The 17,929-nt window shown below is 41.6% G+C and overlaps 1 protein-coding gene across 1 annotated transcript; it reads left to right on the top strand.

Moving 5' to 3' along the window:
- Positions 1-4,608: 4,608 nt before the first annotated feature.
- Positions 4,609-17,507, top strand: LOC105909724 (monocarboxylate transporter 7-like). The gene is made up of 5 exons (XM_031573828.1): positions 4,609-4,810; positions 13,948-14,196; positions 14,411-14,554; positions 15,229-15,351; positions 15,710-17,507. The coding sequence occupies exons 2-5, from the start codon at positions 13,962-13,964 to the stop codon at positions 16,672-16,674; spliced, it is 1,467 nt and encodes a 488-aa protein (XP_031429688.1). The 5' UTR covers positions 4,609-4,810; positions 13,948-13,961; the 3' UTR covers positions 16,675-17,507.
- Positions 17,508-17,929: the final 422 nt, after the last annotated feature.

The raw sequence follows: 17,929 nt of genomic DNA, 5'->3' as shown, positions 1-17,929 counted from the left end.
TTGAATCTCATGAGCCTCATGAGAAGACGCTGACATCTTATGGGTACATTGTCTAGACTGCGGCTGTTAATGAGAGGCACTAGCGGTTTGTGATCAGTGATGAGCTTGAACTGCTCCAGTCCATTGAGGTATCTGTCGAACTTCGGCGATCAACACAACTTCTCAACTAAAAAGTAAAGGTCCTTGTCCATTTCTGTTGAAAAGTTTTATCCAACGAGAGACCGGATTAAAGTGACGACATCCGGTTTTAATACGCATTCTCTGGCCATACGTTTTCCCTACCGACAACGCTACCAGCAGCACGAACCTCCGTAGTATCAACAGTTCTCTTCCACTATTTTTTAACGGCTTTAAACTGAGAACGTTATCGAGGGAACTAACTGTAAACACCCTAGTTTAACAGCTTATTCCCCATTAATCCAACACCTGGGCCAAAGCACACCTCAGCAATGGCAAACAGACAGTTTATCAATATAACCTGTTGTTTTTTTAAACGGAGCTTTGCTTGAACGCTACGCAGGCTCCCACAGCCATACCTAACTAACAAACTCCTCTACCAATTTAACCGATATTCTGGCACTCTTCAGACCACCTGAAGTCAACTATTTACGAGTCACAGCTCATGTATTAAATGCCCAGCTTCTCAAGCAACCGTCTCACAAAAATACACACAATTTAGGGGGGAAATTACCATACTCACCACGGTATCAACGTCCGTCCGTACACTCCAGCCCTGTATTTGCTATCCTTTCCTACACCTGTCGCTTCAGAAACCTGCTGAGCTAGGGGTGCACTGTTCATAAATGAGTGCAGCCGTACTCACGTACCCCTGACGAGAGTTTTAACAATACCCGCCCAGGATTGTTTCCACGACGAGAAGTAAAATCAAACACGCAACACAGAAAAACGCAAAACAACAAACCAGTGCTCGATGGAAGTATCTTGCGATCAAGCTGAGCCACTGCTTCCTACCTAGTTCCGTTCTGCTAGCAACGATAACCCACAATAACCCCAGGAAGTAAAACGAAACGAGGAAGTAAAATGAGTTTGTTGTATCAAATGAAAGGTTTTTACAACAAACAACCCTGTTAATCGACTGGGTAATATAAAAACCTTTTATATGCAACGAGTTTTATTGTTCCATTTGTCCTAATGATCGGGAAAATAGTTAAAAGCGTGTTTGAAAGTTATAGTAGCCTATTTGTCATTATAAAGTCCTAATCTGTCTACTCGCTAGATCAGACTTTATAATGGTATTTTGTTAACTGTGCATTATATTAACTTGATTTAAAACAAGGTAAGATATAGTGAGTTAATTTTAAGCGTACAGGATACTTTGATAATGACTAAGATGTAGCTGAAAATTGACAATTAATATTACTTTCATAGTAACATCAAAATGGGTTAAAAACGATTCACTGATGTTACAAAAGTATGATTTTCTTGTTTAAATATAGGGAACACTGACTAAACAGGCATCATTGTAAATATTGTAGTAAGAAACAGTAAAACACACAACAATCTGCTGATAAAAGGATTATGTCTTCAATAAAGTTGGTTGAACATGTTCAGAACACTGTAAAGAAAGGGTAAAATATGTTTAGCAGTCATTATTCTGGTCATTCACTGTGAAAAACACTTGACACACAGATCACACAGGCGAAAATGCATTATCTTCAATGGCAGGGTATTGCCATGTGACATGTATCACTCTTTGCTGATGAAACTAAAGATTGTGTCTCAATGAAAGGGGGGTGGAATATGTTTAGGACATTCCAAACATTAAATAAAATGTGTGAAGTAGTTGAGATTTACGTCCCTGAATGCTCCACAATACTTTAAACATAGGTGATCAGACAGGCGAAAATGCATTATCTTCAATGGTAGGGCCATGTGACATGTATCACTCTTTGCTGAAAAAACTAAAGATTGTGTCTCAATGAAAGGGGGGTGGAATATGTTCAGGACACTCCAAACATTAAATAAAATGTGTGAAGTAGTTCAGATTTACGTCCCTGAAGGCTCCACAATACTTTAAACATAGGTGATCAGACAGGCGAAAATGCATTAACTTCAATGGCAGGGCCATGTGACATGTATCGCTCTTTGCTGAAAAAACTAAAGATTGTGTCTCAATGAAAGGGGGGTGGAATATGTTCAGGACACTCCAAACATTAAATAAAATGTGTGAAGTAGTTGAGATTTACGTCCCTGAATGCTCCACAATACTTTAAACATAGGTGATCAGACAGGCGATAATGCATTGTCTTCAATGGTAGGGCCATGTGACATGTATCACTCTTTGCTGAAAAAACTAAAGATTGTGTCTCAATGAAAGGGGGGTGGAATATGTTCAGGACACTCCAAACATTAAATAAAATGTGTGAAGTAGTTGAGATTTACGTCCCTGAATGCTCCACAATACTTTAAACATAGGCCTACACACAGGCGAAAATGCATTAACTTCAATGGCAGGGCCATGTGATACGTATGACACTTTGCTGATTAAACTAAAGATTGTGTCTCAATGAAAGGGGGGTGGAATATGTTCAGGACACTCCAAACATTAAATAAAATGTGTGAAGTAGTTCAGATTTGCGTCCCTGAATGCTCCACAATACTTTAAACATAGGTGATCAGACAGGCGAAAATGCATTATGTTCAATGGCAGGGCCATGTGACACGTACGTTTAAAGTATTGTGGAGCACTCAGGGACGTAAATCTCAACTACTTCACACATTTTATTTAATGTTTGGAGTGTCCTGAACATATTCGACCCCCCTTTCATTGAGACACAATCTTTAGTTTTTTCAGCAAAGTGTCATACGTATCACATGGCCCTGCCATTGAAGGTAATGCATTTTCGCCTGTGTGTAGGCCTATGTTTAAAGTATTGTGGAGCCTTCAGGGACGCAAATCTGAACTACTTCACACATTTTATTTAATGTTTGGAGTGTCCTGAACATATTCCACCCCCCTTTCATTGAGACACAATCTTTAGTTTTTTCAGCAAAGAGCGATACATGTCACATGGCCCTGCCATTGAAAATAATGCATTTTCGCCTGTCTGATCACCTATGTTTAAAGTATTGTGGAGCCTTCAGGGACGCAAATCTGAACTACTTCACACATTTTATTTAATGTTTGGAGTGTCCTGAACATATTCCACCCCCCTTTCATTGAGACACAATCTTTAGTTTTTTCAGCAAAGAGCGATACATGTCACATGGCCCTGCCATTGAAAATAATGCATTTTCGCCTGTCTGATCACCTATGTTTAAAGTATTGTGGAGCCTTCAGGGACGCAAATCTGAACTACTTCACACATTTTATTTAATGTTTGGAGTGTCCTGAACATATTCCACCCCCCTTTCATTGAGACACAATCTTTAGTTTTTTCAGCAAAGAGTGATACATGTCACATGGCCCTGCCATTGAAGATAATGCATTTTCGCCTGTCTGATCACCTATGTTTAAAGTATTGTGGAGCCTTCAGGGACGCAAATCTGAACTACTTCACACATTTTATTTAATGTTTGGAGTGTCCTGAACATATTCCACCCCCCTTTCATTGAGACACAATCTTTAGTTTTTTCAGCAAAGAGTGATACGTGTCACATGGCAATACCCTGGCATTGGAGATAATCCCTTTTCACCTGTGTGATCTGTGTGTCAAGTGTTTTTTCACAGTGAATGACCAGAATAATGACTGCTAAACATATTTTACCCTTTCTTTACAGTTCTGAACAAGTTCAACCAACTTTAATGAAGGCATAATCCTTTTATCAGTATAATGGGGTGTGTTTTACTTTTTCTTAATACAATATTGTCTGTTTAGTCATTGTTCATTATATTAAAACAAGAAAACCATACTTTTGTAACATCAGTGAATCGTTTTTAACCCATTTTGATGTTACTATGAAATTAATATCTCTGATAGTTTAAGAAAACACGGGGCTAATAAGGGACTTTTATTTTGAAAAATCGTAACCGGAAGTCGCTCGAGCTCATTTGCCTATAGTTGCTCACTGAACGCTGCTTTCCTACCTGGAGTATACGGATGTAGAGGATACCGGTACCAAAAACTGAATAAGTGAGCCACGCACTCCACGCAGAATTGGGGAAAAAAAGATCTATTTCGAACGAGCCCCCAATTTATGTTACGACCGGCTCGTGGGTCGCAACATAAATACGCAGACACAGACAAACGGTGTATCTTGTAACAAAACGGCTATTTATTAACAACAAAATGATTGATCGAACTGAAAAGTCTAGGGGTTCTCAAAGATGCGTGGATGCGTGTCGTGGGTATGTAGGTGAGTAGGAGCGTTGACAAAAAGTGTGTGTGAGTAGCGGAAGCTGAGAAGGGGGCCTCCCATCAGGCGTAGCAGTGCTTTTATATCCACTCCTGGCGCCAGGTGTGGATAATCACCGCTCATTATGCTCCATTTCAGGTCCACAGCCTGCTGCCTCCATATGGCCAGTATAGGGACTGCAGGCAGGGTGCACAGGGAGTCGTTAGTCGTAACAATAGTGTTTAAGTTTAACAGACTACAGAAGAAAAGACTCACTGTTGTATATCCTTCTGGGAAGTTGTGTAACCGAGGGCTTTCCGAGGAAAGAGGAGGGGCTTACTGTAAGTGTGTACAGTCAGATACATAGACATATATATGTCTATGGTCAGATAGGCGCCACACACAACACTAACGAAATGGAATAAATAGTGGACCGAGGCAAGAAAAGAGGCAAAAACAATCACAAACTATCGTTTATCTACAGCGCTAAGATTTCCTTGGAAGACATTGGCTTGTAAGTAAATTAGCCTACGTTTAATGTATTGATTCTGAAGTGCTTTTCCTAAATTTGAAGTTGAACGTGGGGCAGTTGGTGGTATTTTTATTAATAGAATTTAAAATGTTTTTTGTCTACAAAACATATACATATACTATAAAGCATCGGTTCCCAAACTGGGGTTCAGGGGGTACGCGGGGAGAAAATGTCCGCGATAACGGAAAACGGACGGAATTACCCTTTGAAACAGAATTGCAACTTTCAGACGGAAACATCATTTTGTGCATCAAAATCGCCCAAATTCCCTTGTATTTTGCCCTGCAAGGCTGTATTTCTTTCTAATAAACACAACAACGATAGCAATGATGAACAAGCATTCATAAAAAAACTAAGAAAATGTCACGTCTGTGCTGAACTCCGCTCTGGCCACGCCCCCCTGTCCAACGGCCTGTAAAATGAATTCGCTCATCTTCCCAATCGCCTGCAAATAATGTTTTTTTTAGTCTTCTGTTCTGTTGATGGCTGGCAAACAACAACATTAGAAGGTTTGGGTCACTTGTGGCACATATTATTCACTCATTTTAAGCCATCAATCTACCTCATGGTGAACAAAATGAGGCAAAACGAAAACGAAAAAAAAAGAAGGTGAAAATGAAAACGTATTATTGAAGGTCTGAAGGGGTACGGGACTGTAAAAAGTTTGGGAACCACTGCTATAAAGGGATTTTAAAAAGAACAACAGAATTATTTCTCCTTTGTCAAGCATGTAGTCTTAATAACTAGGTAGATATCCCCCCAACCTACCAATGTTAATGTCCCTTCAAAAAGCAAAATGAATAGGTACCTTTGGTAAAGAAGTTGGAAACGGGCTCTACTGGTGTGAAGTATTCGAAGAGTGTTGATCAGTGAGATCAGTGCGCAGGGCGTAGCCTTCAGAAATAACAACAATGAAACCAACTCAGCCGGCTGACCCATTCTCTTGTTGCGTGCGCACGGAATGGATTAATTAGCCATGGATATTGTGGTATTGTTCAATGTTACTGATAACAGTTGACTGACATGTATGTTTAACCAATATGAAGCGTTTTTTTCCTCAGCAGGCAGCATATCGCTTCCATTTAATCCCAATGAGAGCAGCACGATAACGCGTGCCGTGGACACCCACCGTAACAGTGGGTGTCCTCTGCACGCGTTATCGTTGGGATTGAATGGGAGCAATATGCTGCCTGTTGAGGTAGAAAACGCCTTTGCTGCCTGCTCAAAGTTGGTAATTCTAACCCTAGCCAAATTAGCGCTGCACAGCAACTGAATGTGCTACTTGACAGCCAAACGTGATTTTCTTACTACAAGCCCGAGGCTGAATATCGCCTGCGATAAAACGCATGTGTGGACACCGAATGACCGCATGTGTGGACACGCGGTCTGTATTCCTATACACCAGGGGTTTTCAACCGGGGGTCCGCGACGGCATTGCAGGGGGTCCGCGACATGAGCCTATGTTGATCAGTTCACCATTGATTTAAAAAATATATATAAATTCGCTTTGATATTTCACACATTTCATATTTAACACATTTCCAGATTACTCTTGAATATCGTGAAAAATATCTAAAATAAGATAAATATGTCTCAAATAATACTAGAAAATGCATTTCCTGAAGGAAATACCAGTGCATGAAATGCAAAAGTTAAGAAAGGAAGAAGAAAAGAAAGAAGAGTGAAGAAGCAAAGAAGAAAGGAAGAAGGAAAGAAGAAAGGAAAGAAGAGTGAAGAAAGGAAAGAAGAGTGGAAGAAGGAAAGAAGAAAATAAAGAAGAGTGAAGAAAGGAAAGAAGAGTGGAAGAAGGAAAGAAGAAGGGAAGAAGAGTGGAAGAAGGAAAGAAGAGAGAGTGAAGAGGGAAAATATTGAAAGAACGAGAGAAAATGGAGTGAAGCAGAGAGATGGAGTTTGAGAGAAAGTAGACAGAGGGATAGAGAGAAAGATGGAGAGAAAAAAAAGTAGAGTATGGAAGGTGTCTATTAGTATTCCTAGTTATACAGTTGAATGGAGAGGGACAGAGATTAGAGGAGCCTTGGAACCTTGGCGCAGGTGTCAGTGAAGCACAAGTGCAAGCCAGTTTAAAGACCCTATTATGATATCATAATGGCCCAATAAAAGTAAATGGGAGAAATTGTATTAGTTTTTCTTTAATATTTTAAAAAATATAAAGTTTAGAAACATGAAAAATACATAGCATAAGTGTCCTTTACAAGACCTACGCAGCAACGTTTGAAAAAAGTTTCTAAGTTAAGCGGTTCGAGCTGAATTAAGCGCAGAAGTTCGGTACAAAGAATAATAATAAGTATAAGAAACGAAGGAATAACAATACAGGGCATTTCATGCACTGTAATAAGAAAAGTTTGGATAACAACACAGGGCATTTCATGCACTGTAATAAGAATAAGAAAAGTTTGGATAACAATACAGGGCATTTCATGCACTGTAATTAAGGAAATTCACGCTGACAGAATGTAGCCTTGCACCTATCCAGTCTATGGTAGTCTGTGCTTTGTTAATGTTAATGCATTGTGTCCCTAACATCACGCCATACGCATATTATTCATAAAGTTGACAAGCATCTGCAGTTAAGCATAGCCTATGTGTACTCTTGAAGTTTAGTCGAAAAAGTTATACTTTTGGTGAACGACTGAAGTTATCTACTGTCCTAAGTTAACGTTCCATTCTAATGTCGAGTTAGCTGGTCAGAAGCACCAATGGATCGGTTTTTAGTGAGGAGAGTGACAGAGGGACAGACTGCCACGACAGAGGGACAGGCTGTCACGATAGAGGGACAAGGACAGGCTTCCAACAAAGCTATACCTTCACAGGATACAGGGAAACAAAGTCAAAAAAGAAAATACAATGAGGAATACATCAAATACGGATTTACAGTGACAGACGGAGCAGGAGAGAAGGTACTGTCATGGCAAAAAGTGACCGGGCGCCAAAAAGAGCCCGGGTGATGTTACATTGGCTTTCGAACGATTCTTGAGTGACAGTTGCTATACCAACGCTAGCATTACGTCACCCGGGCTCTTTTTGGATTTACCCCAGAGCATCTCGCATTATACTTCGCTACCTGAGACTAGCTTGCCTGTATTTTACCTGCAATAAACCAAGCAAACAACCATGTGCTTGATGTTTGACTGTGTTAGGAAAGTTGTTGACTCACTAGTTTGTTATAGTGTCAAAGTAAGCACATTTCAACAGGTTTTGCTGCTAGCATCTCGTTAGTGATTAGCAATTCCTCCATTGGCTGCTTTAAGAAGGTCCTTAATGTGTTGTGATTAATAGACATATCCGACGGCACCCACAATTACATTTTCACAAAACAGGGAATTGTTTGCACCACCTTTAACTATAGTGCACAACGGGAGGAATTGCTAATCGCTAACGAGATGCTAGCAGCTAAACCTGTTGAAATTTCCTTACTTACAGGATACCGGCAGAAGTAGCTAAAATGGAATACTTCATAGTTTAGACACAATATTAAGGTGTAGCTAAATCGGAATACTTCATAGTTTAGGCAGAATATTAAGCGACTAAAAAGTAGCTGATGGCTTTTGAACGACTCTTGAGACTGAGGCTGACTGATAGCCAAAAAGTGCCCGGGTTAGGTAGTGTCCGGGTTACGTAATGCTAGCGTTGGTATAGCAACTGTCACTCAAGAGTTGTTCAAAAGCCAATATTACGTCACCCGGGCTCTTTTTTTGCGCCCGGTCACTTTTTGCCACTTTATGCTTATAAAGACTAGGGATGGGTATCGTTTGGGTTTTTTCCGATACCGGTGCTTAACCGATACTTTTAAAACGATACCGGTGCCTGAACCGATACTTTTTTTTTTAAAAGCACAAAGCGACGATTGACGACATTAAAGAAAGGCTTTTTTATTGCCAAGGCAATTTTTTTTCTTCAAATTGAACAATATATTAACTGTTTAAAGTATATTATAAATATAAATACATACAAAACACTTGGCCTCCAACTACAGCTTCAAACTTTTAAACTTCAAACTATGAACATTATATTAACTGTAAACAACAGTTTATAGTATACTTAAATAAATATAAATAAATACAAAAAAAAGCTTCAAACTTCTTTTGCAAAAATATGAGCAAATGTATTATTTTGTTTGCATTTATTTCATGAAATTTCACCATTTTATGATTTTGTTTATACCTATCTTTTCTATCTTGTTTATAGTTAATATTGTTACTTGAACACACTGAGTACGAGAAAATGTGTACTGCCCCTTTAAGAGACTACCGTTGGTAGTTTAGCTGTCATCTCCGTTTATTTTACAGTCTTCGGTTTCTGATCTGCCGTTCTCTTGCCTTCTCTCCCCTCTTTTCACGCAATTATTTTGTTGCATTTGCTGCACGTCGCGATGTTTGAATCTTTTAGTGGGAAATACAGCCACACTTTTGACCGTTTACCTTTAGGTATTTTCTCTGTTAAAAGGTTGATGGCTAGTTCTGTTTGTGCTTGCCTGCTCTTCACTGTCATAAGACTGTTGCTATGAAAACACCAATGAGCGTGAGCGACACAGGACAAAGTTTACATTAGGAGCTGGGGCAGTTTTACATGTGCCCCACGGAATCTGCCTAGCGACCGTGTTCAATTGGCTCAGGCACCGAAACGATTTATTATGATAAGTTATACGGCTCAATACTCAACTGACTTGTTAACCGAACTTTTACGAAGTCATACGACTAAACTCACAAGTGACTTGTTAACCAAACTTTTATGAAGCTATAGGGCTAAACACACAACCGGCGTGCTAATCGAACTTTTACACTGTCTCAAATAAGATATTAATAGTTACAAGCTAGTGTAAATAAACTAATTGCTGTCTTGGCTTGACTGTTTACTTCACATAGCACCAGGTTCAATTTGTGTGCGTAACAGTGAGTAAACATGGCCTCAGGCACCTTTTCTTTAATCCTGGCCTGCACTCCATTAAGCTCTGAAGACATCACAGCTGCTCCGTCATAAGTCTGAGCTACCAGCTTTTCGACGCACTTAAATTTCTCCTAAACATCCAAGACATACTCGGCTATAGCAGGGGCTCATATGTCATCACTCATATCATCAAATCCCCAAAACGCTAGGGGTGGGAATTGGCAAAAATGTGACGATTCGATAGTATTGCGATATTTGGGCCACGATTTCAATATTATTGCGATTCTTAACATATTGCGATACAGCCAGTATTGCGATTCGATTCTGCGATATATTGCGATTCATGTCCCCCATATTATTCAGAAGGCATTACAAAAAAGGAGGAAAATAAGACCGCTCAACTCACTTCAAATGTCACATTTAATTCTGTGTACAACATTATCTTCTACACATTAAAAACAAGTGCAAAAACAAAAAATCATGATTTCGCGGGAGCTTTTCCAAAATGTTGTGATGAAAGTTGCTGTGTTTTTTAGGTGTTTGTTGTTGAAATTGCGGGAGCAAATGAAAGTTGCGATAAAAAGTTCAGAATTTCCCTCTTTGTAATTATAAATGAGTTATTTGTTGAAAAATAAGTAATTAATAAACAAACATTCATTAAAGCCCAAAACCATTGTCCTCTTAATAACCTTACCAACATGCCAAACAAAAGATTACCAGGACTACAAAAATTTAGCAAAGTAGGCTTTACTTATCCACAACGAAGTTCACCACGGATGTGGTGGCAGAGTGAAAGTAAAAAAAAAAAAAAAAGATAAAATAAATTAATATTTCTCTACTGATCTGTGCTATAAATGTAATATCGGCATGATTCCAATCATTTTGAGCATTTCATATAATCAAATCATTGAATTTGCGCGTGTCCTGTTCAAACAGACAGGAGACATTGTGACGGTGAGGCAGCGACGAGCTGTGCCTCATCTCAGATTGCGCAATCCCTCACAAACTGGGTTGAGCGCATGCGTAGAACCTATTTAGTCTTGCTGATCTGACATAAAACCACTGTGAAAAAACACAGAGGGGAGGCAAACATTACCTCTGCCTCAATGAATCCCATCGAGAGCCCAACAGTCGGGTTTATGCTTGTTCTGCCGTTGCTTTTCTTCTACACTTATAAAATGACCTTGACCGCGAAAATGGAAGATTCTATAGCTAAGCTTAAACATTTCTCAAAACTGGACTTTCAAACAAAACGTAAAGTTATCAATAATGGGAGACCAATGCCGGAGCTGAAAGGTACGCTTCAAACGAAGCTAAAAGGTATGCTTCTCACCCCTCATTCGCTAACATTACATTGATACAAACCGTGTACAACCGGTTGTGATGGTGAAGCCATTTTCATTTGAATTTGCTGTTGAATGCACGACAACAAAGCACCGCAACAAAGATAGATAGATAGATAAGATAGATAAATACTTTATTAATCCCGTGGGGAAATTCTGGTGTCTTACAGCTCTCTCATATTTACAATAATTACAAACAATATATACAGACAATACAATACAAACAAACAATACAATACATTTATGTACAGTGTAGGATGTAGAGTGTATAGTGCAAAACAGTGTAGTCATATAGTTTTATGGCAGCTGGGACAAAGGACCTCCTGTGTCGCTCAGTCCGTGAACGTAGCGTGTTGAGCCGCCCGCTACAGAGGCTGCTGGACTGTCCTGCCAGGATATGGTGGAGGGGGTGGTTAACATTGCCCATGATGGCCAAGAGCTTGCTCCGCATCCGTCTCTCCACTACAGTCCCCAGTGAGTCCAGATTCAGCCCCACCAATAAGCCCGCCTTTCTGACCAGCCTGTCCAGCCGCCCAGTGTCCCTCTTAGACATGTTGCCTCCCCAGCAGACTGCAGCATAGAAGAGCACGCTCGCCATAACTGATTGATAGAACATGAGCAGCATCTCCTTGCATACATCAAAGGACCTGAGTTTCCTCAGGAAGAACAACCTGCTCTGTACCTTTTTGTATAGTGCACCTGCGTTAGCCGACCAGTTCAGCTTGTCGTCCAGATGCACCCCCAGGAACTTGTAGGTCTGCACCACCTCGATGTCCTTGCCCTGGATGTTAATAGGCTGCAGATGTGGCTTAGACCTACGGTAGTCAATGACCAACTCCTTGGTCTTGCTGGTGTTCAGAAGAAGGCCGTTTCTCTCGCTCCAGTCGCCGAAGGCTCTTATCAGGTCCCAGTACTCCCCCTCCTGCTCCTCCCTCACACACGCCACTATAGCCGTGTCGTCAGAATATTTCTGGACGTGACAGGACTCAGAATTGTAGATGAAGTCTGACGTGTAGAGGGTGAACAGGAACGGAGCCAGCACAAGCGCCACCTTGTGGATGTAATTTGCAAATGTAATATTATCAGAGTAAACTCTGAGAAAAACAATGGAGAAAACCCGAAAGTAAAACACATAATTATATAATTAAATATTGCAATACTTTGCGCTACTGTATCGATATAATTGCGTGGGCAAAATATCGCGATACTGAACAGAATCGATTTTTTCCCCCACCACTACAAAACGCCTCCCTCACTTCACAGGCCACCTCACTTTTAGCCACATAACGCAAAATTACAGAGATCTGGGCTTTGTTTGTGACATCCGTTGTCCTTTCTACTTCTACTGCAACAAATGAGGCTGCAATAATCTCATTTTTTATATAATTTCTAATTACCTCACCGACTGCTTCAATTAAATCGTTCTGTATTCTGTTTGACAATCCAGAAAACACATTGGATGTCTCCTAATGTCTAGCTAATCTATCATCTTTCTCAGCAAAAGCATGTAATAGTTCAACATAGTTCCCACGATTAGAAGAACTTGAACTCTCATCGTTACCACGAAATGTCAGTTCCTGTTTGGCTAGGAAGCAGGTTGCATTAATGAGGTCTTTTAAAATCTATCGGTTTTCCTTTACCTTAGCATTGTGGATGCTAACCTTTAATCTCCGCTGTTCGTCCGAAGTCAAATCTATTCTTGAGGTTCCAAACGTTTTCAAACCTATTTGGTTTTAAATGTGGGTGCCTGACCTTTCATGTTTGCCTAGGCTTCTTGGCAGATTTTTCAAGTCACAAAATCCTGAAAAAAGGCCCGTCGTTTGAACCATACCTTTTAGCTCCGGCATTGGTCTCCCATCATTGATCACTTCACGTTTGGACTGAAAGTCCAGTTTTGAGAACTGTTTCAGCTTAGCAATAGATTATTCAATTTTCGCCGTCAAGTACAAGTGTAGAAGAAGAGCAACGGCAGAACCAGTATAAACCCGACCGGTGGGCTCTCACACGCCCCCTTCATTGAGGCAGAGGAACTGTGTGCCTCCCCTCCGTGCGTTTTCACTGCGGTTTTATCTCAGATCAACGTGACTAAATAGGTTCTACGCATGCGCTAAACCCAGTTTGTGAGGGATTGCGCAATCTGAGGTGAGGAACTGCTCGTCGCTGCCTCACCGTTTCGCTGTCGCCTGTCTGTTTGAACAGGACATGCGCAAATTCAGCGATTTTGATTATAAAAATGCTCGAAATGATTGGAATCATGCAGAAATGACATTTATAGCACAGATCAGTAGGCTCGATACGTGCGATGCATTGAGTGGGCAACGCGCCGTGTATTGAGTGGGCAGCGTGCCGTGTAATAAGTGGGCCAGTCTGACAGGGCCACTTTTTCCCCTCAGTCCGCCCCTGAATGGGATTGATGTGTTACGGTGCAAACCCATGACACCGCTACAAGCGACGCGATATTCTAAATCCCATGCATTTCAACGGGAGCCAATCCATTGTGACGTAGACCACCGTTGTGGGCGACGCGACCGATAAAAGTTGGAAAAAGTTAAATCCTATGCAAAAGATTTTTCCCGGCAGCGGCCAATCAGATTGCTAACTAGCTCACTAGTCCAGTCTGTTATGCTATTTCCACACGCTACAACACGCCCACTCAAAGCGATGGAAGCGTATCGCGTCGCTGTCATGGGTTTGCACCGTTACTGGCGGTAAAACCAGGTAGCCTGTCTGTGTTCCTTTCATGTTAGACTAAAACAAGAGCAGGGTGGCTTTGACCGCTGTCTCCTTGTCTAAAGTAGCAGTCTCCTTTAACAGTCTCCTTTAACACTTTAACTTTAACATTTTTGTGTCTTCTGTGTCTCTGACGAACAGCGCTGTCAACCACGATGAGACTGATCTCCTCAGTGAAGGGGTGTATGGGACCCAATGTGTACCCAGATGTGCCCAACGGAGGCTGGGGGTGGGTGGTGGCTGTGGCATTCTTCTTTGTGGAGGTCTTCACCTATGGCTTCATCAGGAGCTTCGGCATCTTCCGGGAGGAAATCATGGCTGAGTTCAACGAGTCCTCTAACCGGGTCATGTGGGTTATCCCAATCTGCGTCTTCACCATGGGGTTCACAGGTGAGACCTCTACTGCATCTCTTTCCTCTCTGAACAGTCACCCACTCACCGCACAATGAGAGCAATCTGCTGGATCAGATGCACTGGACTGTCCAGTCCATTTCATCGTCTGATCCTGTCGTCACTGTGTGTGTGTGTGTGTGTGTGTGTGTGTGTGTGTGTGTGTGTGTGTGTGTGTGTGTGTGTGTGTCCGTCTGTGTGCCTGTCTCTGCAGCTCCTCTCTCCACTGTGTTGAGCAACCGGTTTGGGTTTAGGCCCACTGTCATGGTTGGAGGCTTGCTCATGAGCCTGGGCACCATCAGCAGCAGCTTCACCAGATCCATCAACGAGATGTACATCACTCTGGGCATCGTCTCAGGTACCTTTACCACCACACACCCACAGAGCACCCTAGAACCCTGTCATTGCATGTGCTTTGTTATACTACTGAAGATTTTGAGAAGAAATGTACCCTACATGAGTAGCTGAGTGAATTGTGCGGGTTGCTTTGTCGTAACAGGCACTTATTGTGATTATAGTGCTTTTTTCAGTTTTCTAAAAAGAAACGCCTTTTAAAAGAATTAATAGTTGACTGCTCACATATTAGCTCAAATGTAAATAATTGTGGCACACAATGACAAAGTAAGATTTTTGTCAATATTTTTAGTGAAAGACCAAAAGGATAAACAGTAAAGAATTTTTTCATAGCCTGTTTTGCTCATATTCACTAAGGGTGCCAATAATTCTGGAGGGCACTGTATGGGACAAAGGGGTCATTGTCTTTATAACATGAGATAGAACAGTAGACATCATTCGTTTTTTGGAAGTACATCGGTTGAAGAATCATCTGTAAGATCATGCTTGTGAGCACTCTCTCACAAATATTACTGATGCACTGATAGCCTTCCCCCTTTATTTATACCTATCTCTCTCTCTCTCTTTCTACGTTTGGTATGGACACTCCCTAACATTGAAACTTTTACTTTTCCCTTTTCAAATGCAGTTTTCTTTTAGCTTTGTCCATCACGTCATGTCTTCCTGTTTTGTTCACAGGACTGGGCTACTGCCTCACCTTCCTGCCCACCATCACCATCCTCTCGCAGTACTTCAGCAGGACCCGCTACACCGCCATCTCTGTTGCCTCCTTGGGGGAGTGCATCTTCCCGTTCGCTCTAGGTGACTAGCAGGCTAACTGCTTTAGTTGACCATTGGCTTAGCGGTTAATGTGTTTGGCAGTGAGCATTGTGTGATCCTTTTGCAAATATAACGTCAAACTTGGACATTACCATCAGATATTACCCTTACTGTGATGTCATTCATATGATGTTATAATGTTGGAACAATAATTAAATGATAGTTACATGCTGTGACTGGTTTAACATGGCTCTTGCCTAGTCCAGCCTAAAGTGTGGAGGGGTTTTTATAAAGACGTTCATTTTACTGGTCTGAAAATGTTTTTTGTTTTTTTTCAAACTGCTATTAATTAACCATGAACAATCATTCTTTATGGCTTCTATTGTTCTCTGCTTCCCAGCCAATGTCTACAACATCCACCATGTGGATGAAATTGGTTGGCGCGACTGCATGGTGGTTATTGGGGTCCTACAGGTGAGTGTGATTGGCTGTGGGGCCCTGCTTTGCCCAATCGTCCTCAAACCCAGACAAGCTGCTGGTGACTCGTCCAGCTCTGTGGACACCAGCTTTCAGCCGCTCTCCGCCTCGCGCACCAACTTGAACAACGCCCAACAGGAGGCGCCATCACAGGCCTCCCCCGACAAGAAGTGCCTCACTGAGGAAGAAAAAGAGCAGCAGGCCTGCTTGAAGAAGCAGGAAGACAATGAAGGACAGGAGACGGTCATCGTAGAGTCATCAGGGCCTACCACTGCTATCTCCCCCGCCAGCACCAAGCTGCTGGACTTCATGGTGCTGTGCGATGGCAGCTTCATCTGCTACTCACTCTTCGGTCTGTTCGCCACGCTGGGCACCTCGCTGCGCTTCTACATAACGCTTCTATATTACAGTCAGGACATGGGCATGGCCGCCTTAATCCTTGGCCCTTTATACTTTACCATTTGCCTGAGCGAGATCGTGGGCCGCCTGTCTGGCGGCTGTCTGGTTGACTGTGTGCCCTTTCGCAAAATCAATGTGCTGCTGCTGTGCATGGTCCTGCTGACTGTAGTGAGCGTTTTCGTGCTGTGTGCTGGGATGTTTTTGTGGGCATTATCCGGCTTCACATTCTTGGGCTACCTGTTGGGCGCCGTGTGCTCAATGCACATCCCCATGCTGGCTGAGGTCGACAGGCTGGGCATCAAACGCATGCCCTCGGCCGTCGGCATCTATGCCTGCATCCAGAGCTTTGGGGTGTTGGCTGTACCACTTCTGTGGGGTGAGGAGGACACAAAGATCTTGCCTTTTGCCTGTGTGGGTATGGGGCTGGGAGCACTGTTCCTGGGCCTGGTGCACCCAGTCAGTCTGTGCCAGGGAAAGAGGAAGGAGTGAGCAGTCCATCAGGAAACTTGACGGACGCCCCAGGTGACTTCCTGGATGTAGATCTGGAGGGCAGCCCTGCAAAAAAGCAAAGAGCCAAGTGTGGTATGAGTTCAGAGTGGGTCACGAGACTGACTTAGAGGCCTTAGAGGCAAGACCTATGCAGACAAGAAGAGAAAAGGAAGAAGTGAAGACGAGGCAGATATATAAAACAGGTTTACAATTCAGGTTGACACTTGACGCCCAGTATAATGAGTGGTCTACGATAAGACCAGACAAATGGTAGGCTAGACTTCTTAACAATTTTTAACAGATTTTACTCAGTACATACTCTTAAAGTACTCTTATGTTTAACAAGTTTTAACAGATTTTACTCAGTACATACTCTTAAAGTACTCTTATTAAGTACTTTTTTAAAGTTAGTCTTTCTCTCACGATAATAAAAAAAAAGGCTTGTTATAAAGTCAGTATATTCATGAGCTATTTACCATTTATGAATGATTGCAGGACGACACTGGGAGGAGTATAAGGCTCCTGCACAATTCAGTGCATGTTGTTGTGCAAAGTAAGTAAGCCTTGGAAGTTTGCAACCTTGAAACTCAGCTAGCTTGTAATAAATTACACTTTCCAATACAAGCATAACACCAACATTCAAACGCTTAGAAAACAATGTATATGGGCTGAAAACGCGAGGGGTATTTAGCAAAAATTTACATTTAGTCATTTAGCAGACGCGTTTATCCAAAGCAAGGGAGAACACTTAAATTTGTCATTTTGTTTGTTATTCTTTGTTTATGATACGCGTTCATCACCGATGTCACAATAAATTAAACTATGCAGAGTCATATTTGTGTAAAATCTTGCGTGCGTCTTTGGCTTCTGCTGTTGTCTTTGCCAGTTCCATATCCTTCAGCTTGTCAACAAATACACATGTACACTGTGCCTGAGTGGGGCTGGAAACGCAATTTGTATTTACGATAATGGTGTAAAAGTGAGCTACACTACGCAACTTTAGGGGGAGGTCATTTTAACATTTAATAACTAGACTGAATATCTATTGCAGATATTTGTCATTCAAATATTCTAAAATCAAAAAACACGTTTCAGACTTCCACAATTACATTCTTCCTGTTCACAACTGTCTTTTCACATATTCACAACATCATTCTTCCTGGGACAAATTATGTCAGTTTTGCCACTCGTGTACTAGGCTTTCAATTTTAGCTATCCACAATTACATTTTTCAAATAACAATTGTATTATAGAT

This window comes from Clupea harengus, chromosome 9, assembly GCF_900700415.2.
Source record: "Clupea harengus chromosome 9, Ch_v2.0.2, whole genome shotgun sequence".
Taxonomy (NCBI): domain Eukaryota; kingdom Metazoa; phylum Chordata; class Actinopteri; order Clupeiformes; family Clupeidae; genus Clupea; species Clupea harengus.
This window is presented reverse-complemented; position numbering and strand designations above follow the sequence as displayed.

Bases quoted from the DNA above. Each gene is read 5' to 3' on its own strand.
- LOC105909724 (XM_031573828.1), top strand. From the start codon at position 13,962: ATGAGACTGATCTCCTCAGTGAAGGGGTGTATGGGACCCAATGTGTAC. The intron at 14,197-14,410 runs GTGAGACCTCTA...CTGTCTCTGCAG, and splicing joins CTTCACCATGGGGTTCACAG to CTCCTCTCTCCACTGTGTTG. The intron at 14,555-15,228 runs GTACCTTTACCA...TTTTGTTCACAG, and splicing joins CACTCTGGGCATCGTCTCAG to GACTGGGCTACTGCCTCACC.